The following is a 26,991-nucleotide window of genomic DNA, read 5'->3' as shown; positions in this document are numbered from 1 at the left end:
CAGGGCACTCACGTGCAGGGCTCCCGCCGAGCTGAAGTCGATGGCCAGCCCCAGCTGGTCGCAGAGCTCCTCGAGGTCACTCAGCAGCTTGCTCTGGGGCGGCGGGTGGCGGCGCAGCAGGGCCCGCTCGGGGAACGAGCGGTAGATCTGATGGGCCACGGCCATGTTGGCCAAGAGCATGAATTCCTCCACCAGCCTGCGGGAGCAGCAAGAGTCAATGGGACAAAGGTTTTCCTGGCACGGAGAGGGAGGGGCTGCGGGCAGCCTGGGTGCAGGGCGCCTTGCGGGGCCCAGCGCCCTCAGGGGGTCACCCATGGCCTCATGTTCCCGAGGGCCCACAAGCACGACCTGGGCAGCCCCAGAGTGGGGGGTTCCCTCGGACCCTTCTGGAATTACCCATGACTGGGCTTCCCGTGCTCTGCAGCCGTGGGAGGGGCCTGCTGGAGGTTGGGGGGGCCCTGAGGCCCACTATTCCTAGTCGTGCCTCCGTGCACGTGGGGTGTCCCCCCTCCTTCCTCACTTGCTCCCCCCCTCACATACTTCCTTCCTTGTGACCTCTAGCTTCTCCCCAGCAGCAGGTCAGTGCCTCGAGGGCAGGCCTTTGTTTTTGTCTCTCTCTCCCCAGTACTCAGTAGGTGCTCAATAAATGCTTGTTGGATTCAGCTAATCTGGGGTTTGGTCCTGAGTTTGAGGAGTTCTGCCGCCCATTTCTGGGGAGCTCACACCAGGGATGGCAGCCGTGCTCCCCAGGAGCCCGGCCCACCCCAAGCTCCCCAGGAGCTGTCCGCAGGAAGTCCTTGGGGCCAGAGCTCAGGAGGCCAAGGGGAGGCAGGAAGTCACATTCGCCATCAGATGGTTACAGAGCTGAGCCAGGAGGACCGTAGCCCAGGGCTCCAGGACGCCCCCATCTCCTGCTCACCTTCTCGGCCCTGTCTCTGCTTCCAGAGCCCCCAGACACCTCCTGAATGGGTGACGAGGCCTTGTCTTACCCGCCACCTCCCCCCCCACTCAGCACTCGAGCTCTCCTTTCCCCAAATCCCTAATCTGGCTCCAAGGCATACGGTGAGCGTATAACGAGGCGCAGTGCGTGGGGCGGCAGGGCGGGCTCGGGGGGAGGTGGCCAGGTCCGCTCCTTCCTCCCTGGGTGACCTGGGGAGGCGCAAACCACTCGCCCTTCACATCCCCTGGGAAATGAGAACTGGGGGTTTCAGGGCACGTGAGCAATAAGATGAAGGACTGGACCTGGTCTCCTTGACTCTCCAGCCTCGCCATAACAGAAACTTTGCTCCAAAGAGAAATCAATGTCATGCTTTGGGAGCCCTGAAATTTAACAGAAGGTCAAAAAGAACCCCCCCCCCCAAGTCCCACGCCCTGACATTCACGGGCCCTAAAGGCCTGCTATTCTCTAGGCTTGGTCCTCTTCCTTCATTCCAGGGCCGGGACTGTGGGCGTGGGTCTAGGCCAGAAAAGGCAGCCAGGGCAGCCGCAGGGGCGGGGGGCACAACCCTGTAGCATCAACGCTGCAAACGCTCGAACTCTGAGCGCTGGAGCAGAAAACAGGCCCCGGATGGCAAAGCGCTGAACTGACGGCACCGGAGACTCAAGGAACAGAGGGAACGGGGCAGGTTGCAAGGCTAAGGCCTTGCCCGCGTGGGGCACTGGGTACACTCTACCAAGCCTGAGAGGAAGAGAAAAGCGTTCTGTTAGGGCCAGTTCTGACTACTCCAGAGTCAGCGGAGACTAGGCTGGAGAACCATGAACTGTCCAGTGTGGAAGGAGGCTGAGACACTTTTGAGATCCAGGCGCCAAGGAAATGACTATTAGACGGAGGAGAGTAAAAAAAAAAAAAAATGAAAAGAAAGAAAAATTAGGGAAAAAATAAAAGTAAAAGACTGAAACTACCAAAAATCTCAGGAAGAAGAAAACGTAGACTTTGGACATAACAGACAAATCAGCAAAAACATTAAAAACAGAAGGAAATAGGACTTTCACAGCTAGTAAGCAAGAGCAGGTGCCTATGAATAAATAGTGCAGAACATGATTCAAACTGATTCAAGAACCGATGGGACAAAAGAGACTGTAGAATTTAAGGAGAACCTGAAGTCCCAAGAAGAATTCCTGGAAGATTTAAAAATGATCTCAAAAGATCTCAGAATCATGTAAGGGTAGTAGAATAAACATTAGATAAAGAAATGGAAGTAAGAGGAAAAATATGAAAAGAGGATTAACAATTTTGGAAAAAGGCACAAAAAACCCTTAAAGAAAATAATATTTTAAAAAACAGAATTGAAGACAGTGCAGAGAAACCAGGAAATTGCCTGATCTTCCCAGTTTCCCTTGGAAACAACATTAAATCAAGCCTATAAAAGAATTCTAGAATGACAGAATCCACAAAAAGATGGAGTGAAATCATTTTCCATCTTAAGATAAAGGTCTTAGTGAAAAGAGGAGTGGAGCTGAGTGCAGGCAGTCTCTGAGCAAAGCAGCGGGATGGGATATTCTGGGCCCCGGCACAGGTAAGCAGCCGAGGGCCCTGGGATTCTGGCACCGCAGGCTGGCTTTGAGGCCTCCAGGTTCAAGGTAACCCACCTGCTGTCACCACCCAGAGCACAACAGGTGTGACCAGGCCAGGCCCTCTTATTACAGGTGACAAGCTACAAGTCCCAGAAGCCTTAGAACAAAAAGACAGCCCCCTCCTCTGCCCCAGGAGCACAGCTTAACTTTGAAAAATAAGCAAAACCCCAAAAGTTGCCCTTACCATAGAAAACTGCTACAGTGATAGGGAAGAAAAACACAGATTCAAAAAAGGACAACAATGTCAAAATGCCTACAAACTATGAACTGGTCTCAAGCCCCAAAAGTTCCCTTGGAAGAGCTAAAAAAGGATTTTAAAAATTAAATCAGTAGAAGAAAAACAAGGAGAAGAAAGGAGAGTTATACACAAGAATTGTAGGGGGAAAAGAGTCAACAGATTTGAACTCAGGGCAATCAAACTGTGCGTAGCCTTTGATCCAGCACTGCCACTACCAGGTCTGTTTCCCAAAGAGATCTTTTATAAAATAGAGAAAAAGGCCTATAAAGAATTGGAAAGAACTAGAAACTGAGGGAACGTCCATCAAGGGAGGAATGGCTGAAGAAGTTGTATATGAATGAAATGGTGTTGGAAGAAATAATGACGAGGCGGACTTCAGAAAAACCTTGAAAAACTTACATGAGCTAATGCTGAAGGAAAAGAGCAGAACCGGGGAACATTGTACGCAGTGACAGCAGCACTGTATGATGATCAACTATGATCGACTTGGCTCTTCTCAGCAATTTAATGATCCAAGGCAATTCCAAAAGATTCAGGATGGAAAATGCTCTCTATATCCCAGCGAAAGAACTATGGAGTCTAAATGCAGATGGAAGCAGACGGTTTTCACTTTTTTTTTTTCTTTCTCGTGTTTTTTTTTCCCCTTTTGTTCTGACTTTTCACAGCATGACAAATATGGAAATATATTTAATATGATTGTAACATGTATAACTGATATCAGATTGTTTGCCATTGGGGGAGAGGTTACAAGGAAAGGAGGCAGGAAGAGAAAAAATGGACATCAAAATCTGATAAAAATAAATATTGAAAACTAAATCATCATCATTATACTTTTAAAAAAGCGGTCAAGAAAAAAAAAACAAACAAAATGAAGCAACTTGGTGTAGAAGGTAGGTAGAGCATATTCTTGAAGTGCCACTTGAGTTATAATCCTAGGTGAGACATTTACCAGCTGTGGCTCCATTATCTGTTTGTTCAGTTTGGAAAATAAGAGCAATAATGACACCTACCACAGTTGTTGTGAGAATCGAATGAGATAATGCATATGTATATATATATATATATATATATATATATATATATATATATAATATATATATATATATATAAGGAAAATAAGGAAAAATAAGGAAAGAAGCTGAAGAGCAATCTTTGCTTTGATGAGAAGTTGCTGGGTGGAAGAATGGCACATGGAGAAGACATCAATCAAGCAATCCTTCCCAATTATTTATTAAAGGCCTACTATGTGCTGAGCTCTGTTCTGAGCTCTGGGTATACGATGAGTAAAATGATCCCTGCTTGAACATCTCTAATGGAGACGAGAAGTACATTATACATACGCACAACATAAATTCAGAATGAATAAATATAAATATACACAAAACAGTTAAATACAAGGTAGTCTGGGAAGGAGGGCAATAGTAATCTAAGGGTACAGGTGTAATTATTAGGATGGGAAGTCAAGGAAGAGGGATGGGAAACTTTCAAGAATAAATTATTAATATGCAAAGAAAAATATTTTGCACAAAGGGAAAGAGAATAAGAATATATTAAGTACCCACCACGTGCCAGACACTGTTCTACATGCTTACAAATATTATCTAGCAGTAACGGTAACGGCTAATTTATATAGCACTTACTATGTGCCAGACACTGTGTGTGCTATGTATTTACAACCGCTAACATTACATTACACTTCCTGTGAGCCAGACATTGTGTCAAGCATTATAGAAACACTGTCTCTTTTGATCCTCACCACAATCCTGGGAGGTAAGTCATCTTATAGATGAGGAAACTAAGGCAAACAAAGGTTAAATGACTTGGCAACTTTGTTTTTCAGAAGAAACACACTTGAAACAAAGAAACACAAAGAGACACAAAGGGATTGTAGCAAAATCTATTAAGTTCACCTGATGTAAAAAAAAAAAAAAGGCAGGGATAGCAACCATGATTCAGACAAAGGAAAAGCACAAATAAACTTAATTAAGAAAGATAAAAAGGGAAACTACATATTAGTAAAAGTACCTTAAATAATGATATAATATCAATACTGAACACATATGCATCAAATGGCCTAGCATCCAAATTCTTAAATTTTTTTGCTTTATTTTTAAATAATAATAGCTTTTTATTTTCAAAATACAGGCATAGATAGTTTTTAATATTCAACCTTGCGTTGGAACCTTGTGTTCCAAATTTTTCTTCCTTCTCTAGACAGCAAGTAGTATAGGTTAAGCACATGCAATTCTTCTAAATATAGTTCCTTCTTTCTTTCTTTCTTTTTTCTTTTTTTTTTTTTTTTTGGGGGGGGGTAAGGCTAGGGGAAGGCAATTGAAGTCAAGTGACTTGCCCAGGATCACACAGCTAGGAAGTATATGAGTAAGTGTCTGAGGGCAGATTTGAACTCAGTTCCTTCTGACTCCAGGATCAGTACTTCACTGCATCCAAATTCTTAAAAGAAAAATTACATGAATTACAGGAGGAAATAGACAATAAAATCATGCTAGAGGGGAACCTCAACTTTCCCGTCTCAGAACTAGATAAATCTACCGTAAAATAAATAAAAAAGAAATTAAAGAGTTGAATAGAATTTTTAAAAGTTAGATAGGCTAGATCTATGGGGAAAAGGTAAGGAAACAAAACTATCACTGTTTACAGAAGATATGATGGCATATTTAGAAAATCCTAGAGAATTAACTAAAAACCTAGTTGAAACAATTAACAACTTTGGTAAAATTGTAGAATATAAAGTAAAACAACTTAAATTTTCAGCATTTCTATATACTACCAACAAAATTCAGAAGCAAGAAACAGAAAGAAATTCCATAACTAATGGCAGACAATATAAAATAACCGGGAGTCTACTTGTCAAGACAATTCCAAGTACTATATGAACACAATTACAAAATACTTTTCACATGATAAAGTTAGATTTAACAATGAGAAAAATATTAATTGCAGGCCAAGCTAATATAATAAAGACAAGTTTATCTAAATTCATTTATTTATTCAGGTCCATGCCAATCAAATAATCAAAGAATTATTTTATAGACCTAGAAAAAATAATAACAAAATGCCAATACCAAGAAAATTAGTGGGAAAAAAATGAAGATTAGTGGACACCAGATTTCAAAATAAAACAGCAAAGAGATAATAATCAAAATAATCTGATACTGTTTAAGAAACGGAGTGATGGATCAGTGGAATAGACACAGTAGTAAATAACCATGGTGTTTGATAAATCCAAAGATACAAGATTTTTTAAAATTTAAATAATCACCATTTGATAAAAATTGCTGGAAAAATGGGAATGCAGTTTGGCAGAAACCAGGCATAGACCTCATACTGTATGTGAGATCAAAAACGGATAAATGATTTGAACATTAAGAGAAATTGGGGGAGCATGGAAACACATATTTGTCAGATCTATGGCTAAGAGAAGAGTTTATGACCAAACAAGAGACAGAAAGGATTATTGGAATTTAAAATGGACATTTTTGATTATATGACAATAAAAAAGATTTTGCACAAACAAAACTAATGTTGCCAAAATTAGAAGGAAAATAAAATGGGGGGAAATTTACAAGTTTCTCTAATGAAGTTCTCATTTCTCAAATATATAAGGAACGGAGTCAAATTTGTAAAAGAAAGAGCCATTCCCCAGTTAACAAGTGATAAAAGTATTCTCAGTAATACAATGATCCAAGACAGTTCCAAAGAAACCATGATGAAAAATGCTATCCACCTCCAAAGCAAGAACTGACGAACTCTGAATGGAGAATGAAATATACTTTAAAATTTTTTCTTTTTTTTGAGGAGAGGGGAGGGTATGTTTTCTTTTGTGACATGACTAATACAGAAACAAGTTCTGCATGACTTCACAGGTAAAATTATTATCAAATTGCTTCGCTTTCTCAAGAAGACGGAGGAAATGAAAAGGAAGGAGAGAATTGGGAACTCAGAATTTTTAAAAATGAATTTTTTTTAAAATGAATTGTTAAATATTTTTCAACATGTAACAGAGAAATAGTTAACAAAATGAAAAATATTATGGGGAAAAAGTACAATATTTTATGCTAAAAATCCTGCCAAGTATGAGCACAGAGGTACTTTCTTTAATATCATAAAAAAAAAAAACTCTATCAAAAGTAAGCAGCATATACAATGGGGATACACTAGAACCTTTTCCAATAAATATGGAAATGAAGGAACAATGCCCACTGTCCCTGTTATTATTTGATATAGTTCTAGAAATGCTAGTAACAGCAATAAGACAAGAAAAAAATTAAAGGCATAAAGATGGGTAAAGAGGAAATAAAACAATTTCTATTTACTGATGATATGATGATTAAGCTGGAAAATCTTAGGAAATCAATAAAGATACTAACTGAGACAATTATTAGCTTCAGCAAACTGTAGGCCAAAAAATAAATCCTCAAAAATCAACTGAATTTTTATATAATAACATAAGAAGCGATAATAGAAAGGGGAATCCCATTCCAAATAACTGCAAAATGCATAGACTATCTGGGGATCTACCGCGAAAGCACACAAAAGACATACAGATTCAATTACGAAGTACTCTTTAAAGAAATAAACAACTTAAATGGAGGAATGGTCAATACTCAGGGCTAAGCCATGATCATATATTAAAAATGCTATTTCCAGAGTTAATCTATAATTTTAATACTATGCCAAACAAATTACCATGGTGATACTTTGGAACTTGATAAAATAAGAAGAAAATCCACTTAAAAAAACAAAAGATTTAGAATAATATCATGGGAAACAATGAAAAGAAATAAGGATAATGAGGGAATGGCATTTTCAGACCTCAAACTATATCATAAATCTGCAATCAGCAAAACCATCTGGTATTGATTAAGAGACAGAGACAGAGACACACAGAGACAGAGACAGAGACAGACACAGACACAGACCAAGACAGAGAGATAGACAGAGACATGGATCAGTAAGACAGACTAGACAAACAGAATCAGAAACAATAGAATTCAATAACCTAGTGTCTGATAAAGTGAAAAATATAAATTTTACCTAGAGGGGAAAATCCTTATTTGATTAAAAAACCACAAAAACTGTTGGGAAAACTGGAAAGCAATCTTTAGATTGCTTTCTATTTTGGCAGAAATTAGATTTAGACCAACACCTCATACTATAGTCACAATATATTCTCAATGGATATGGAACTTTAGTATTAAAGAGCAACTTTAATATTAAAATTAAAATTATAAAACAAACTACTACAAAAGTAGTAAATGCTGTTACTAGCATTTCTAGAACTATATCAAATAATAATAGGGACAGTGGGCATCGTTCCTTCATTTCCATATTTATTGGAAAAGGTTCTAGTGTATCCCCATTGTATATGCTGAGAGAAAACAGCTGTAGATGGGACAGATCATCTTAAGAAAACAAGATATAGAGACTATAACAAAAGGTAACCGATAACTTAAAACTGAAAAGCTTCTGCCCAGAGACACCATTATCGCATGTAGGTTAAAAAGATTTTGAATAGGAACAAATCCTTTTTTTTTTTTTTGATCAAATTTCTCTAGTAAGGGTTTGATATTTAAGATAAAGAATTAAAATGTGTACAAAATACATATATATGACATATGTGTCCATACATATGACTAACAGCCACTCCCGAACAGAGAAATGGTCAAAGGATATGGACAATCTGTTCTCAAAAGAATTGTAAAGTATCCACAACGACATGAAGAACGATACAATTCATCAATAAGAAAATGCAAATCAAAACAACTCTGAAGTTTCAGCAGAAACTCTGCAAATTGACAAAGATGACAAAAAAGGGAAATGGTCAATGTTGGAAGGATTCTGGAAGAACAGGCACCTCATACATTGCCGATGGAGTCGTGAAACGGGATGGCCATTTGGAAAGCAAAGTAAATAAAATGGTTACTATGTCTACATCCTTTGAACCAGAGGCTCCTTTCCTGGATTTCTATCCCAAGAAAGCCATCGATGAGAAGGAAGTCTCCAAATACTCCAAGATAGTCACAGCAGCACCTTTTGTGCTCAGTAAGACATGGAAACAAAGCAGATGCCCATCCCCCGGGGAGCGCCAGGGAACGCTGCTGGGCCCCAAGAACCTCCGTGTGTGTGATGACTGTGGACAAGCCTGGGAGAACCCGCCCGCAACGAGCACCACAGCCGAGGGACGCCCCCGGACGTCGGCGGAGGCCGGGGGGACTCCGGTGACACGGGGGCCAGGGAGCACCCAGAAGGGTCTTTCTCGATGCACGGACCAGTCGTGCTGACATTCTCTCGGTTCTGTTTGTCTTAGGCAGTGTCTCTCTGAGGCGGGGGAAGGGAATCTCCGATAAGTGGGAAAACGTAAGAATTGGAAAAATGACTCAAAAACTTTTTCAAACAAAACAAGATGAGCTTGGGTGAGCTCGGCAGCCCAGGTGCATGAGCTTCGCCAGCCTGGCCACCAGATGGCAATCTTGGTCCCCATACAAGCCCCTGTGCCCACAGAAAGCTGCAGGCCAGAGCCCCTCTTCCCTCCTCCCGGTGGCCCTGACTCCCACCCCCCCATCTGGGGCAGCCCCACATACATCACGCGTGTTGCACGCCTGAGGAGACGTGTAGAATGGCAGAAGCAAAGGGGTCCTTGGGAGGCAGGCTGCATTCCCCCACGGACCCGGGCTCAGGCCCGGAGCTGCTCATCTGGGAAGGAGCCGGGCCGGCCTGCAACCTACAGGCTCAGCCCCTGGGTGCTAGGGGCCCTGGACGGTCCCCACTGGCTTCCCCGTGTGCCGCTCCTCGGGGAGCACGAGCAGAGATGGCGAGCTGGTAGCCGGGGCATTTTCTAGGCATCCTGGGAGAGGGTCCCCAAGAAGTGCAGGCCCCACTGTGAGGAAGGCCGTCACGCATTACTTAGTGGTCAGTCCCAATCTACTGGTTACTGGTGCCAGACGTACCGAGGACTGCGGGAGGAAACATTTTTCTAACCTACCTCAAAAACCTGCCACTTCTTGGGAAGACGCATCCACGTGCTCACACGCAGATCACAGGGGGCTGCGCTGGTCCAAGCAGCCAGAGGCTACCCAGGGGCTGAAGGGGCCAGTGACAGGAGGGCTCTGTCCCAAAGAGCTGGGCCCTGGCCCTGCCTCCCCTGCACCTGGAGCTCCCCAGGTCAGAGGAACCACCAGGACAGCGGAGCTCCCTGTGCCAGGTTCTGCCCAGGGTCCCAAAGCATGGGGCCATCAGGGTAATAGAAACTCCAGAAAGCCCTGGGGCCTGAACTCTGCCCCTCTCAAGCTCTGAGGGCAGATCCCCTCCTCCAGTCCTCTGTTTCCCATTCTGTTCAGAGGGAGGCCTGGACTAGCGGGGCATGGGCAGCCCCCAAGGCAGGCCTGGGCTGCCTCCCCATCCAGGCCCCTCCAAAATCGGAGCCCTCTCCGACAAGAAGCCTCAAAGAAGCTCTCTCTGCCGGCCGGCCTCGACTACTTGGTCTGCTTTCAGAGCCCCGAGGCAGCCCAAACCCCCCCCACCCCCACTGGTCCTCCCCAGCCCCAGGCAGGGCTGCTTTCCCAGATCTCGCCCTCCCAGATGCCCCCTCAGTGGATGCCGACACACTCAAAGGAGAAGGGAAAGGGGCTACGTGCAGCAGTGGCAAGAACCACAAAAAAGGACCCGTGACCCCAGGAGAGCACGAACCACTTGTATGTGGCTGCAGGAGCCCCAGCCGGCTCTGGCCCCGACAATGACCCTCTGGCTTCCCTGCCTCCAGATGGTCGGGTCCGCCCTAACTGCAGGGGGCTCCTCCTTGGATCACGCCTTCCTCATCCCCATTGGGCACGTGCCGGGGTCGTGCTTTTCCCTCTGTCTGCAGCAAGCAGGGATGCCCAGGAGGACTTGGTACCTGGTACCTGGGGGGGAAGGGCAGGCAGAGGGGCAGGGGGCGCTGAAAGTGGCTTTTGCTTGGCCCCAAACAGACGGATTCATCCCCACTCTCCGGGGCCCACGGCCCCTCTGCCTGCCCCGCCCCACCAGGCACCGTGTCCTCCTGGGCAGCCCTGCCGCCCCCAGAGCCCCGGCACCGCGTCACCTCCTCCAAGCCTGATCTGGCTCCGGCTCCGTCTCTCCCACAGCTTCTGAGGGGACTCAGAGCATCACATGGTAGGTCTGGCTCCTGAAGTGTTTAGAGCATCTCCTGGAGGAAACATCTGGAAACCTTCGGGCCTTCGGTCCTGGGTGACATGGGACGGGACCAAGAGACCACGGCGGCTCTCAGAACACTCCAGAGTCCGGAGTGAGAAGGTGCCCAAGAGGCCCCGGGAAACCTTCCTGATGGAGGAGCAGGCGATGGCGCCGCAGGGAGGAGGGGAGGAGGCCGGGCGGCCCTGGAGCCCCTGCAGGTTCCCCTGCTCCCACAATGCTCCACTCACACTTCCTCTGCCTCCATGACGCTGTTCTCTCCGCTCTCCTCCTGCTCCGGGTGCCTGCCGGGCAGCTCGGAGACACGGCGGGTGGAACGCTCTCAGCTGAGTCCCAACATGGCCTCAGCCTCCGGTAGCCCTGCTCTTCCTCCTCACCCTGACCCCTCCATTCTCTGCCCCCCATCTGACTCCCCTCTATGCTGTCCTTCTCCCCGGGATCCCTGGTCCTTTATCCCCTCTGGATTGTGCTCAGCCAGTGCTCAGCTTGGGAGCACTCCCATCACCCGACACGCTGCTGCACAAAGCCCCCCAGCTGTTCTTTCTGGGTCTGTCTTAGAGCCTCTCCTGGGTCCTCACCGCTGCCCGGCAGTGCTCCGGCTCTCCCGCAGCAGCTCCTGCAGACCTCTGGCTCCCCTCCCTCTTCCCCCGGTGAGACTCTGCTCTCCTGTTTTACAGAAAAGTTGGCCCGTTCGCCACGACCTCCTTCTTTCCTCTTCCTCGCCTCCTTTTGCCCGGGGACTTCTGCCCCCACTTCTCCTTCATCCCGTCTCACGCTCCTGACCAAGGACAGCCCCTCTCCCTGTCCGGGTGACCCCATTCATCCCAGCTCCCCCCAAAGACTGCCCCGCCCCCCATCCTCACAGAACATACCCTCCCCTGATTCCTCATCCTGCCACTGGCGCCGTTTCTCCCCTGCCCTTGGTAGCTGCGGAGGCCCCTCCCCCTTCTCTCCTCCTTAACCTGCCCGGCCTGGCTTCTGCCCTCTCCAAAGTCGCCACATCCACGGCCTGTCCTCCGCCCTCCGTCCTCCTCCTCCTCGATGTCCTGTATTAACCTTCTCTTCCTTGACCCACCAGGTTTTCGGGACACTCCTCTCCCTGTGCTCCCTTCCTACCGATCGGCTCATGCCCTCGCATCTGGGGCCGTCTCCACCGATCCTGGAGTCCGGTGACCCGGAGGAGAGCAGGGGCTGACGTGGTGCGGCTCTGCCCCGCTTCAGTCTTAGGATCCGCCTCCTGATGGAGGAAGGGGCGGGAGGGCAGGAGACCGAGTCCGGCAGGGAGGCTCCTCAGGGAAACATTCTGGCGTGGGAGTGGGCGAGGCTGAGCCCCTGGGCTGGCGCAGGGCCGCGGCCTGCTAGAACGGACGCTCTGGGAGCGCGGAGACCGCGCTGCTTCTGTGACAGCCCTCACTGACTGGCGGAGCCCCAGATGCTATTCACACCCTCTCTTCGCCTGGGTACCAGGAACCTGAAAATAAGTGTTTCTGGGTAGCTATGTTTCGGGATAACTACTTTTGTTAACTCAGTGGATTTCATTTTTTGCACTGAAAACCCTAATTGTGGGTGGGGTCTGCGGCACTCCCGGGGCAGGAGGGCGCCCCTGCTTCTCAGGCTCTTCTCTATTCATCCGTGTGGCCCTTTTCATGGGATGTAGCCACTAGCAGAAACACTTCCTCTGCGGCGGTTCTTTCCCGCTTGCTCGGGCCCGTGAGCTGCCGACCACACGTCTCTCCTTCCGTGCTCTCCCCATCCTCCTCACGCCACCAGTCATCTTCCGAAGTCACGGCTGTCCCCCTCGGAAGCCCGGCTCACAGGCCTCCGGGAGAAAATCCAGCCAGACTCCTGATCCGACAAGCACTCGAGGCCCTCCCTGCCCTCCAAGTCCCCAGTCTCATCTGCCCCGATTCCCCTCCGCACTCTCTGCTCCAGCCAGCTGGGCCACCTGCTTGTCTTCTTCCAGACTCCCAGCTAGCATGGGGCGCCCTCCCGCCTGCTCTCCCCCTCCCCCTCTTTCTCCTTCCCAGCTCACTCCAGGAAGCTTTTTCCAAGCTTCTCCCATTACAGTAAGTTTCTTTCTCTTCTAGTCCCTGGTTTTTCCGTAGGTGTTACCCAGCCCCTCTTCTCCCCAGCACGAACCCGTTTTACCTTGACCCCCCTCCCCCGGACCCAGGACTTCACGCGCTCCACGTGCATCGGCCCACGCACAAAGGAAGGCAGCAACGGCTCTGCCGGCCTTAGGAGCCACGTCCGCCTCGAAGCTCACAAACGCCGCTGGGCCGGAGCCCGGGACGCAGCGAGGCCCCTCCGACCCCCGCCGGGCCCGTGCTGACCACTACCTTTACTCAGCGAGGGCGATGCACTCACCCTTCGGAAACCCTCGAAGCCGTAAATCAGAGCTGCGGCTGGGCCGCGGCTCAAAGCCCACGCTGCCAGCCCAGAGTGTTGAGAGCAGACATCCCGGCCTGCTGTCTCTGGGCTTGGGGCCTCCGCAGGGAGGCCAGGGAGGGCCAAGCAGGACGCCTGGGAAAGGTCAGGCCCTGGCAGAGGCCTCGGACGGAGCCGGGTCCCCCACAACCCGCGGACACTCTGTTCCCACAAACCCGCAGAAGAGTGGCCGGGGCCTCGTCCACACGCATGGAAAATCCCAGGGGCCGAGGCCCCGGGGCCAGACATAACGGCATGTGGGTTCAGGAGGAGCCCGCCTTCCTCCTCTGCAGGACGAGCGGGAGGGCGAGGGCCCTTTAACGTCTGCTCCCCATCTCATTTGTCTCACTAGGAGGAGCCCTCCAGAGGCGGCTCCCGGCGGCGCTGCCAGGGCGAGCTGTGGCAGGAACGCACTGCAGGAGGCTGGTTAAGTTGACACGGCAGAAACGCCTCCGTCAGCGAAAATCTAGACGGGAAACCTCCCCGAGCTACTGTTCCCCTCCTGAGGTCCGGGCTGTGCTCACGGGGAGCACATGGGCAGCAGCCCTGGCTCCTCCCGCCTATTTCCGATGTCAGAAAATTCCTGCTAAGCAGAACCAGGTGGCGGGCAGTGCTGCAGCGAGGAGCCCGGGAGCGAGCAGGCCCGCCGGCCCGCAGAGGGTGGGACGAGCCTCCGAGCCCCGACGCGGGCCCCCGGCCAACTGGAAGGGACCACCGACCGACGCGGAGGGGCCCGGGCTGCGTGGGAGCCCTTCCCTGGAGGGCCGCCGGCCGGCCCTCCCCTCCTGTGGCCTGCCCCTGTGGCAGGAGGTGGGTCAGGGTGAGAACCACGGTCAGGGATGGGACCTTCCGAGCCGACCTCAGCTGGGCCACTGACAAAACCGCATGGAAATCGGCTTCCCACTTCAAAAGTTCGCTCCTGGCAACGGGAGGCTCCAGGGAGAAGGGTGGTTGGGAAGGCAAACACACCAGGAGAGAGCTGCCGAGGTCAGAGGAGGAGCCGGGCCCGGAGGCCTCTCCCCTCAGCCCCCTCAGCCCTCAGCAGGCCTTCCGGAAGGAGCTGCTCCTGCCCCCCAAGCCCTCCCAGTTCCCCCCTCAGTGGATGTTGACACTGGCACTGAGCCCATGGGGATGGGGAGGGGGAGGCCCGAAGGGCGGGAGGGCAGGTGCTCCGGGGCCCTCAGGGAGAGGACGCGGGGAGGCGGTGGGCATATCGGCCGCTGCCGAGGCACCGGACGCGCAGACAGATTCAGGACGGCGATCTCCTGGGCCGCCCCTTCCCCAAAACACCATCGTCCCCCACGTCCTGAGCTTCTGTCTGCAAGGGTCCCCAGCCCGGGGGCTGCAGCCCCTCGGGGACGGAGCATCTGCAAGTCTACGAAGAAAGGTGGATGTGGCGGGACCGTGCAGCAGCCCGAGCCCCCGTCCCTGCCCTCCCAAAGCCCCGTCCCTGCGGGCTCACAAGTGGGAACCAACAGTTCCCCTACCAGCTGCTTTTCCCTCCATCGCCACTTTTCCAGTCCCACGGCTGCGCCTGGGGAGGCTGGGGGGGGAGAGCTGGGAGTTGGGGCCTGGCCTGTTTTTCTTGGTCTGAATCAAAAGCAGAATCCATGGCCACTTGGGGATGGACAGAAGGTGGGGGAAGGGGAGAAGAGGCTGGCGGCGGTTCCAGCTCGCTGGGCTGTTGCTGGCAGAGCCAGGGGAGCGTGTGGTTATCTGAGGTGAGAGGGGCCTGGGCGAGTGGGCAGTCCACCCACAGTGCTCAGGGGCTGGGAGTCAGCCCGTTCCCTGGGGTTTCAGGGATCAAGAAGAAGGTTCTGGCCGGAGGAGCAGCACACAGCCCCCAGAGGGGGCCCATGCTCGCTGCAGAGAAAGGTTTTTCTCTAAGATAATAACCCAGAGAAGTCTCGGGAAAACCCTTCTCCTCCAGGCCCCAAGAGCAGACCACAAGGGGTCGGGCACCAAGCTGCTGCCAGCCTCCCGACGGCCCCGCGCACACGCCAGGCTTGATGGGAAAGTGAGCCCGGCTCCTCCTCGGCTGGCCTTGGAACCTAAACTCAGCTCCTTCTTCTTCCAGTGTCTCCTGGAGGGGACCCTCCAGCCCATCCAATGATGCTCCCCCGGTGCTGCAGCCCACTCCCTCCCGCAGAGCCCCCGTGGCCCTGCCCCAGAGGCGGCTCCCGGCGCCTGGGGGGAAGGGCCAGCTCCGGCCTTTGGGCTACCATTGCTATACTCTCCCCGCCTGGGGAGCAGCCAGGGCCGGGATCCCCTCCCTTGTTTCAGGGTCCCAGGACGTCGCCAGCGCGAGCCCATCCCTGTCTCCACGCACAGCGAGCACTCTGTGAGAGCGAGGGCAGCTCTCCCGAGTCCGGCATTCTGCCCTTCGGGCTCATGTACCTGGTTTAAAATTCTGTTTGTGTCGCCCTGTGCAGACACGGGGCCTGTTTCCCCCTGTGTTCCCACAGTTCTCGAGCTCTAGCGTCCCGTCTTGCTCTGATGGTCTAAAGAGAACTGATCAATGGAAAGGAGGCCATTTCCATGGCCGTGAACACTAAACTGAAAGACCCCTAACTCAGGAAACGGAGGCCCCTGCGCGCAGCCCAGAGAGTCGGCAGCCGCAGAGCTCCTCCCTCCGGCCCAATCCCTGCCCCCCAACGGCAAAGGGGAACCTCGGGGTTGCCCGTAACGAAGGCTCCCTGCAGCTGCCCTGCCCGTCCAGAGCCTCCAAGGAGAGGGGACGCTGCAGGGACAGAGGCAGCCCGGGTTAGAGCAGGCACTTCCTTTGCTCCCTCACGCACTGACGTCTTCCCGGTGGCCTTTGGGCAAGGGCTGCGAGCGAGCGGCAGGACTCAGCCACGCTCTCCCGAGGGCCGAAGGCCACTTTCCCTTCTTCGAGAGCCCCATAAAATGGAGCCAGGGAAGGGAGGAGGCAGCTGAGGCAGGAGGAGGCAGGCTCCGGGCCCGGGGGCAGGTTTGAGAAGTGAAGGGGACGAGCATGAGCAGCACAGTCAGGGGGGCTCCTGCCCCACTGCGGGTCCTCCAGAGGCCCTCGGGTCCCAAGGGAGGCCCCAGGCGTGTCTGCAGGCCGCCCGGCCGGCCTCCCTGGTGTAGGATGCGTGAAGCAGCACTCGCTCCCGGGAGACTGAGCTGGCGGAAGCTCTCTGCTGACTTAATGGAACAGACCTAATTTGCCCTAATTAAATTACTCAGCTATAGATGATTATCATTTAGAACTGATACAATAAGTAAGTTTGTGGGATTAGTCTCCCGGCTAAGGAAGGAATCCATTCATCAGGCGGCATCTCAGCCCCGCTCCCTGCACACACACCGGCCGCCTTCATCTCCTTTCCGCAATTAGGGAGGGCTGCACACATGTACGCACTCTCACACACACTCACACACACAGTTACACACTCACACACATGCACACTCACAGACACAGACACACACTTACACACACACACAAACACAGTTACACACTCACACACATGCACACTCTCACACACATGCACACTCACAGACACAGACACACACTCACACACATGCACATACACACAGACACAGTCACACACACTCGCACACTTACACACACTCGCACACAAACACAGTTACACACTCACATGCACACTCACACACACACAGTTACACACTCACACACATGCACTTACACACACTCACACACAAACACAGTTACACACTCACACACATGCACACTCACACACACAAACAGTTACACACTCACACACACACTCAGACACTTACACACAAACACAGTTACACACTCACACACATGCACACTCTCACACACATGCACACTCACAAACACAGTTACACACTCACACACATGCACACTCACACACACACTCACACACTCAGTCACACACACTCACACACTTACACACACTCACACACAAACACAGTTACACACTCACACACATGCACACTCTCACACACAGATACACACTCACACACATGCACTTACACACACTCACACACAAACACAGTTACACACTCACACACATGCACACTCACACACTTACACACAAACACAGTTACACACTCACACACAGTTACACACTCACACACATGCACACTCTCACACACATGCACACTCACAGACACAGACACAAACTCACACACATGCACATACACACAGACACACACTCAGTCACACACACTCGTACACTTACACACACTCACACACAAACACAGTTACACACTCACACACATGCACACTCTCACACACATGCACACTCACAGACTCACACACATGCACATACACACAGACACACACACTCAGTCACACACACTCGCACACTTACACACACTCACACACAAACACAGTTACACACTCACACACATGCACACTCACAGACATGCACATACACACAGACACACTCACACACATGCACTCACAGTCACACATAGTCACACACACACTCTCACTCACACACACATATGCACACTCACACAGATGCACTTACACTCACAGACACACTCACGCATGCACACTCACACACATACACTCTCACACACACGCACTCACAATCACACAGTCACATACACTCACACACGCACACACACACACTCTCACACACACGCACTCACACTCACACACACAGAAGACAAACACTGAAACATGCTCTGCCATCCAGGACTCATTGGCCAAAGGCCCGCAGAGAAGCGGCATCCTCCTCCTCCATATACGGGGAGCAGGGGGGAGGGTGCTGACCAGTCCCAGGCTTGTGAGTGGTGATTCTCTGGCTGGGTGGGGTAGGGGGCGGTGCTGCCTTTGGGTGCCCCCGAATCAGCTCCCAGAAGTGGCCGGTGTCAGGGCCAGAGCAGGACCCGTTAGGAGCCCCTTTTGCCAGGACTGGTGAATAAGGGCATTGAGCCTACGGCTGGGAGAGACCGAGGCTGGGGGGCCCCTTTGGATACTTATTTGCTGGATGAGCCCGAGCCAGTCCACTACCTCCTCAGTCTCCTCATCTGTAAAATAAGCTGGAGAAGGAAATGGCTGCCACTGCCCAGAAGTGTCCAGCTGGAGCCGGACAGGACTAAAGAGCGATGGAGAAACAAGCCCCCAGGGCTTCAGTGCCCGGCTCACGCAGCAGCTGGGAAGGGGCGGCTATGTCTAAGACATGCGCTCCAAACACATAAACACACACATGACGTTTTAACCCCCCTCCCCAACCATTTTCTAGTCCTCTAGCTTGGAGTCCTCCACAGGCCAGGTTGGCCAATGCAACGTCATCCCTGCCCCCAGCTTTGGTGTCTAGAAGCTGGCTCCCTTCTGCCCAGAGGCACGCTGGCAGCCGGTGTTTGTCCCATCCCTCACTGGCAGCCAGTTGCTTGTCCCATCCCTTATAAACAGCCCCTCAACTATCTTGTGCCTTACCTGGGAGATTTGGGGAAGGGGCCCAAGTGAGAATTAAAAAGACAACTACAAATGCTGGCCCGAGAATGCTCCGGGGCGAGGGGTGCTGGCGGCACATCACTGGGGCAGAGCGCGCTGCTGGGGGACCTCCCCCTCCCCTTGGGGACTTCCTGAGAGCTGCTCTCTCGGTCTGGGGCAAGTTTGCCTCCAGAATACCCCGAGAGGGGTCATATCCCCAGGAGGTCAGAGAAGGAGGCCCGGGGGCCTGGAGGCAGCGGCCGGCCTCGAACCACAAAAGCTGCCAAGTCCCCCAGGGGCTGTGGGCCCAGGTTTGGGTCCAAGCAGAAAGAAGCCTTTGGGTAATGGGACTGATTCAACCCACCGCACCTCATTAGCAAGAACATCTCACCAATGAGATACAGAAGGAGGCTGAGAGCATTAGACAAATGCGACGGCGGGCCATTACCCACGAGCGCGGTGGCCACGGGCGTCTCGGGGGGCCCATCAGGACGCGCAGACCACCACACCATTAAAACCTCGTGCAGGAAGGATGGCAGAGGCGGCAAGGTCAGCGTAAGCCCAGGGAAGAAAAAAGCACTTTGCTTAATGTAAACAAGTGTTAAATCGGCCAAGAAAGTATTCATTCTCTTTTATAAGGTTACAGAATTTGTTCTCAGGGAACTGAAGTTGCTTTGTCTCTAGGGCTTCTAACAGGCCTCGAGCCTCATCGAGGCTGTTCCTCCTCCCAGGCCTGGGTCTCCTGCTGATTCCTTCCAACAGCACGTGAGGTGGGGATCCTCTCGGCTCTCCCTAACAGAGCCCTCCAAACTGCAGGGAAAACAAAGGTGGGTCTAGGGGCGATCTGGGGGGCTGGAGGGATGAAGAGAGGGAAAGGGGGCCAGTACACTCTCATCCAGGCCTGCGGCTCTCTCTTGGTTCTTTCTCAGGTGGGTTGTTTGTCTCTCCCCACCTTTTCCCCTTTCCCTATCTCTTTGTCCCTCTCAATCTTTCTCTCTTCTCCCTTCCCTACTCTTTATCCCTCTCAATTATCTTTCTTTTCTCTCTACCTTTTCCTCTTTTCCTCCCTCCCTTCACTCTCCTTCTTCTCTTTACTATCTGTGTCTCTCTCTCTTCCTCCTTCCCTACTTTTTGTTTCTCTTAACTATCCTCCTTCTTTCTTTCTCTCCCCTTCCCTCCCTTCTTCCCTTTATCCTCTCTTTCCTCTCTCTTTCTCCTTCCTTACCCCTTGTTCCTCTCTTAATCTCTCCATTTCTCTTTTTCCCCCTTTCCTAACCCTTCTGTCTCTCTTAGTCTCTCTTTCTCTCCTCCCTGATCCCTTCTTTCCCATATAATGGAGCTAATACTAACTTAAGAAGGGAGAAGACAATAAAATGTTTTAAAATGACAGGTTCTGGGATATAACCAAGAAAACACTGAATACCAAACCCCGCCCTGATCGACTCAACAAAACTTCAGGTGGCCATGTAGGCTACCTCACGTCCCCAAAGAATTCCCAGTACCATAAACAGTGGTTATCCACTTGCTTTAAATGTTTTACTTCCAAAGAAGGGGAATTCAGTGCTTCCTGTTCTATTTCTGGACAGCAGTGGTTAGCTGCTCCCAGACCAAGAAAAACCAAAACAACAATAACAACAAACAGAAGTCTGGTTCCTCTCCTCACTACTGCTTTTTAAGTCATTGAAGACCATTATGTATCCCCGAGTCTTCCCTTCTCTAGGATAAACTCTTCCAAGCAATCACCACATGGCATCATGGGCTTTAGGCCTTTTGCCATCTGTTGCCCTTCTCTTGATATCTTCCAGCTTGTCATGTCTCCATCCTGAGACACGATCCCCAGAATGGACTGGAATCCTTCAAATGGGCTCTGGGATCGAGCTCACTTCTGGGCTAAGGCTCTCACCTATTCCTCTGGCAACAGTCCAAGGTCACCTTTAGCTTCTCTGGTTGCCATATCTCATTGCTGACTCAGACTGAGCTTGCAGTCTACTCAATTCTCAAGCATTTTTTTTTTTCAAATTGAATCTCAATAGGCCATTTTGTGCTTGTGAAAGTCTTGATTCATTGATCCCTATTAAAATTCCACTTTATGCAAAAAGGAAAAGGATCTATGTGTGCAAAAATATTGATTGCAGCTCTTTTAGTGGTGGCAAAGAACTGGAAATTGAGGAGGTGTCCATCAATTGGGGAACGGCCAAACAAGTTATACGTGATTTGACAGAAAACTACTGAGCGACGAATGGCATGCTTTCAGAAAAAATAAGGAAGATTTGCGTGAACCGATGCAAAGTGAAATGAGTAGAACCAGGAAAACATTATACACAGTAACAGCAATATTCTATCATGATCTACGGTGAATAACTCAGCAATACAATGATTCAAGCCAATTCGGAAGGAAGTATGATGACATCTCCAGAAGAACAAACTGGTAGCAGGACGACATCTTCTATGAAAGCTGGGCTGGCTTCTCTTTTTTCTTGATGTTCTGCTATATCTTCGAGACCGAGTCAGAGTATGTCGAGGAAAGCACCGTGAGCTCCTGTGACTCACTTCAGGATTCTAACCCAGAAACCAAAATGGTTCAAAGGGAAACAGAGAAGGGCAACACCTTCTTAAAGGGGAAAGAGTTGTTTCCACCTGACTCAGGGGAACTAAGTCCAATCCCTTAGTCTGCAGTGTGCACCTAGTTTTATACACCCAACATCAAATGATCAATCAACAAGTATTCAATGCTTATAAAGCACTATGTAAACAAAGGCGATACAAAGACACACAAAGATACAAAGTGAAACAACCCTTGTCCTAAGGAAGCCTGTATGTGAATAGGAGAGAGATACCCTGAGAATTAAGTTCAGGGGATTATTACACATACTATTATGGGCAAGAATCCCTTAAAAGTTGCCCTCAAAGTCCTAATGCAAAGGTGAGAAAAGCAAAACCAGGATATAACCTCAAAAATGACCCCAAAAATATCTGTTCGAATCTAAGGCAAATTATTCAAGCAGTGATAGAAGTCTATGCTCCAACCACTGATGCTAAAGAGACCAAAGCTGATCAGTTCTAGAAACATATTCTAGAAATAACCCCCCCCCAAAAAAAAGAGATTATCATCATCATAAGGGATTGGGATGGTAAGGTAAGAAAGAAACGCTAATTGCAGTAAGACACAAGTTTGGCCTTGGGAGTCCACAAGGAAGCGGGGCAGAGGCCATACTTTTTCAACAACGCAGAAGGCGACTCTACATGTGGACAGCATCAGATGGTCAGTACAGAAATCACAATGATGACAGACTTTGTGGACAAAGGTAAAAAAACTCTCTACAATCAGCTAAAACAAGGCCTGGTGCAGCCCATGGCTCAAACCAGGAACTTCTTATTGAAAAATTCAGACTTAAATTGAAGAAAGTAGGGAAAACCGTCAGACTATATAGGTATAACCTAAATAACGTTCCTTAGAATATGGAGTGAGGATGAAAGAAGAGAGCGCCAAAGCTGGCTTACAACTGAACGTGGGGGAAAAACGTAAGATCTTAGCAACTGGTCTCATCACTTCCTGGCAAATAGAGGAGAAGAAATGGAAGCGATGTCAGATTTTGGACCCTTGGGTTCGAAGCTCACTGCAGATGGCGACGGCTTGTTTCTTGGGAGAAAAGCGACGGCTTTTCTGGTTAGCGTGCTTCAAAAGGCAGAAAACCACCTTGTGACAAAGATCTGTTGGGTCAAAGCTATGGATTTTCCGGTAGCAACGTGGGGCTTTGATAGCTGAGCACGGCAGAATTGTGGTGCTTTGAGTAAAACTTGGAGGGTCCCTTGGATGGCAAGGAGATCAAATCATTCGCTATTTTAAAAAATATGCTGAAGTTCAAGTGCTGAGGCTGAAGTGCGTAATGACACTCCCTCCAACCCTCCAACGCAAGTTCCTCCCTCTCACCTCATTCTCTTGCCATCACCCACAAGTGCTTCACCTGCCATTTCTCATAATCAAATCACAACTTTTCTGATTGCGCTTCTCCCTCTTCCCCTGCTGCGTCCTCCTCACAACTTCCATTCCCTGTTCCTCTGTTCTCTGCCAAGCCACTGCACCGGCCACATTCTTCTTTCTCCCCCTGCCACCTCCTCAGTTCGGCTCTGACCTCGAATCTCTTGCCCCCTCACTGACTGCCCCTTGCCCCCCCCGCACCCCGGACTCCTCCTGCCGCCCGCTTCCCTCCCTGCCGTTCACTAGCTGCTGCCTCTGGGACGCTGACTTTGTGAGTGCGGGTCAGACTGATTCCTACCGGCCTCCATCTTATTGGCCGTGGCCCAGCCGCTGTGGGGTGGGAAGGCTTTCTGAATCCCGACTCCCATCCAGAGGCCCGGGGCCCGTCTCCGCTCTGGCTCGGGGGGCAGGAGCACAGCCACGCTCTAGACCTAGGGCAGCGCCAGGAGAATGACGTGGATCAAAGCACAGAGGAGCAGGAGGCTTCGGGCCCAGAGGCTGGGGTCTGTCTCCCCTCCGACCTTCGCCGCGCCCTCCTTTGCTCCTCCGGGCCTCAGTTTCTTGAGGGGACCTGATTACACGCAGACACAAGGTGATCGCTGTGGTTTTCAGAAATGGCATCGCTGTAGAAATATAAGCTAGAAACGCGATTTTCATCGACTGGCCTGGAAGGAGGAGGCCGTGCTGGGAGCGACAGTGAGCGCCACGGAGGCGGAGAACCAGGAGACGCACGTGGAGTGATGGAGAGCGTGTCTGACGGGGATGGTTTGGGATGCGGAGGACCAAGGCTGGCGCCCCCTCCCCGCTTTACTGGCCCAGGGGCCTGAACCTCCTCTTCCTCTGTGGCTCAGCGCCAGCCTCCCTCAATCCACTGCAACATCCAGTGGAAAGGACCTCGAAAGCCCGAAGGAGGTGAGGTGGAACCCCCTGGTTTCTGGCCCCCTGGAGGAGGGAGGGTCACGGCCCTCCTGGGGGCATTTCCTCCCCCGCCCTGGCAGTACTTAACCTGCAATGCTACAAACGCATTGTGTCTGGTGAGTTCAATTCACAGCAGACCAAAGGAAACTTGAGCTCCGCACTTGGCAAAACCCTCGGCCGGTCTCCCCGGACTGTGGTCGGTCTGTGTGCAGAACCAGGAAGGGCTGCGCTCGACAGTCAGGCTCGTTCTGGGGGACCCGCCAGCTCTGCAGGGCCGCTGGGCGGCCCCTTTTTGCTCCATCCAGCTGTGCATCGCCTGGCTGACCCCGGAGGCAGGGGAAGCACTGGCTGGGGCTCAAGAGATTCCCCAGCTCCAGCTCCCCCCTTCCCCTGCGGGACCCGGGGTGATCCAGGGTGATGCACTTAGCTGCCCTGGGCCTCGGCCTCCAGATGACCAGGAGGGACACCTCCAAGCCTGAAGGTCTAGGAGATTCCGGGGGGGTCGGCCCCGAGCTGAGCGGGGGAGAATCAGCAGCAATCCTGGACTGTGGCCACGCTGACTGCCTTTATCTTGGGCCAATTCCCTTCTGTGAAAATCCTCCCCAGCCCTTGGGGTGGGAAGTCCCTCTCAGTGCCCCGAAAGCAGCCTCTCTGATGGCCGCTTCCATCGGCCGCCGCAGAGCTGGAAGGGGTCGGGGCCGAGGACAGCAACGTAGCAGGCGGCCTTCCCCGGCATCGTCGCCTCCTCCTTCTCACCCAGTTCACCATATTAGCTCCAAATATGAAAAGCAGCAACAACAGAGTCAGCACAAGTTCCAAACAGGCCATTTCGGCCCCAGGCCATAACCCTGGGCTACCACCCGGGCTTCCTGCACGAGCAAGCCAACAAGGGCATTTCCTCCCGGCCCCCAGCGCTGCCTGGGAACAAGAAGAGCGCTCTTGGTCCCTCCTCACCAGGGCTAGGAGACCCACACACCTTTGCCCCCTGAGCAACAGAAAACTGTTCTGTGGCCCAAAGAGCAGTTCCCTCACCCACTGCTCAGGCGATGATAGCCAAAGTCATCCTAGGCGGATTTTTCCTGAAGAGCTGGAAATCACTTCCTTTGTGGCCCCCCCCCCCCAATTCAGGCAAAGGAAGGGGGCCCAGAGCAGGAAGCCTTTAGGCCCTGGGCTGATTTCGGGCTCATAGAAAGGTTTCTGAGGGCAGCTCTGGAATTTGCTCTGGAAAATCCAGTCTCTCCCCCCTTTTTCTCGCATCCCCCAAATAATGAAGCTGAGGCTGAAAGGCTCTGGCCCAGCACGGCTGTCCGAAGCGCTCATTGTCAACTACAAAGCCATGCCATCTAAAGCCCCCCAGAGAAGGGCAAACAGGCTCCTCCTCCCTCATCAGTCCTCGGGGCCACTTCCACAGCGCTGCCGCCTCCCGACCTTCAGGGAAACCTTCCTGCCCTCTCACCAAACACATGAAGGTCATGCAGAAAGTTCCTTTCCCCCTCCGCTCTCTCCTTTCCCAGAGCCATCTTCCTCAACTAACTCGTCCTTCCATCTTTTGCCCAAGATGTAGACGCCAAGGCCACTCCTTCCCCATCTCATCTCATCCTCCCCTAGCTTTTCCAGCAGACTGCGGCCCACTGCCCTCATTGTCCCTCTCTAACCTCCAGTTTCTCTCTTGGTTCTTTCTATGATGCTACAAACACACCAAGGCCCGCCTCCTCCTTACAATCCCCTCACCTCGATCCTCCCAGTCCCACCAGCATCCTCTCCTCCTCTCTCTCTTCTCCTCAGCTAAACTCTTTGAGGAAGCCTTAGGCCCTTGGCTCTCCTGACCTATCCCTGAACTCCATTCCCTTCACAACATGGCTTCCAACTTCAGTATTCAGCAGAAACCCTGGGTTTCAGAGCTCCCAAGTTGAATAGCCTTTCTCAATGCTCATCCTCCAAGACCTCTGAAGCACTGGTCACTGCCGGGTCATCCTCGAGTCCACTCTAGATTTCCAGAACATCATTCTCTCCCAGCTGTCTCCAATCTGGGCAATTGCCCCTTCATGCCTTTGGCTGGTTTTTCCTACATATCATGTCCACTAACTGCAGATGGCCCTCAAGTCCCCCTTCACTCTCTATCCTATTGTTTAACTTGGGGAGCTCAGCAGCTCTCCTAGATTTAATTAGCCTGCTCAGGCAAATGATTCTTCAGTCTCTAAATGGAGCCCCACCTGTCTCCTAAGCTGCATTATCGACTGCCTTTTAGGTATCTCAAACCCAACAAAACATCAGTCTCTCTTTCTCCGAAGCTTCTCCCTAAGTTCCCTTCCAATCCCCCAGCTCCGTTTTGGACCCCCCTTGACTCCCCGTGCCTCTTTCTCACTCCCTCATGGCCACTCTTTAGTCCAATCTTGCTATTTCTACCTTCACAAAATCTCTCATCTGTATTAATTTGTTTCCGCAGCCACAGCTCTGGCTCAGACTTTCATTGCTATTAATCTAGACTTAAGAAATGGCTTTCCAACTGGCCTTCCTTCCTCCATTTCTCTCCATTTCCAAGGTGATTTTTCTAAAGCATAGTTCTGATAAGTCACCCTCCTAGTCCACCAGCTCCAGTGGCTCCCCCTTACCTTTCAGAGCTGTCTAAAACCCATTTTGCATAACCTTTTGCCTTTTAGCTTGTGTGGCCTCCTTGAAGACCCTGCTCAAATCCTGCCTATGGAAGCCTTGCTTTTGAATGTCGTCAGCCACAACTACCTTTCTCCTTAAGAGACCTTTTTCTTACTTCGAAGATATCTTGTTTATACCCACTTATTTTCGTTTGTCTTCCCCATTAGACTAGGAGCTCTCTGCATGTGGGAACCCTTTTGCCTTCCTTCGTATCCCTCATTACTTAGCACACAGGGAGGTTTTATAAATACTTGGTGACTAACTCCTGAGGCGATCCATTTTTACTGTTGGGCAGCTCCAATTATCAGGAAGTTGTTCTTGGAATTGAGTCTGAATTTGCCTCTTTGAGACGTCCCCTGGTGCTTCTGGTTTTGCTCTTCGGGGCCAAGTGGAACATGTCCAGTCCTTCTTTCGCACGAAAGCTCCTCACATACTCGAACACAGCTCTCATGGACCTCCCCGAGTACCCTCCAGGCTAATCATCCACGATTACTTCAATCAGTCTTCACAGGACCATCTCGTAAGACTCTTTCCCATCCTGCTGCCCTCTGCAAGACCTCTCCAGCTGATCAATATTCTTCTTATCAGCCCAATCTGTTA

General features: G+C 50.9%; 1 protein-coding gene across 1 annotated transcript in view; it reads right to left on the bottom strand.

Moving 5' to 3' along the window:
* The window catches only part of DIS3L2 (DIS3 like 3'-5' exoribonuclease 2), a 289,396-nt gene that overhangs the window by 5,099 nt on the left and 257,306 nt on the right, over window positions 1-26,991 (bottom strand). The window contains exon 16 of the mRNA XM_051999603.1: window positions 13-196. Within this exon, the coding sequence (XP_051855563.1) occupies window positions 13-196 (184 nt within the window). The remainder of the gene's footprint in view (window positions 1-12; window positions 197-26,991) is intronic.

Source organism: Antechinus flavipes, chromosome 4 (genome assembly GCF_016432865.1).
Source record: "Antechinus flavipes isolate AdamAnt ecotype Samford, QLD, Australia chromosome 4, AdamAnt_v2, whole genome shotgun sequence".
In the NCBI taxonomy this organism is placed as follows: domain Eukaryota; kingdom Metazoa; phylum Chordata; class Mammalia; order Dasyuromorphia; family Dasyuridae; genus Antechinus; species Antechinus flavipes.
The sequence above is the reverse complement of the archived record's forward strand: the minus strand, read 5'-3'. Positions and strand labels throughout refer to the sequence as shown.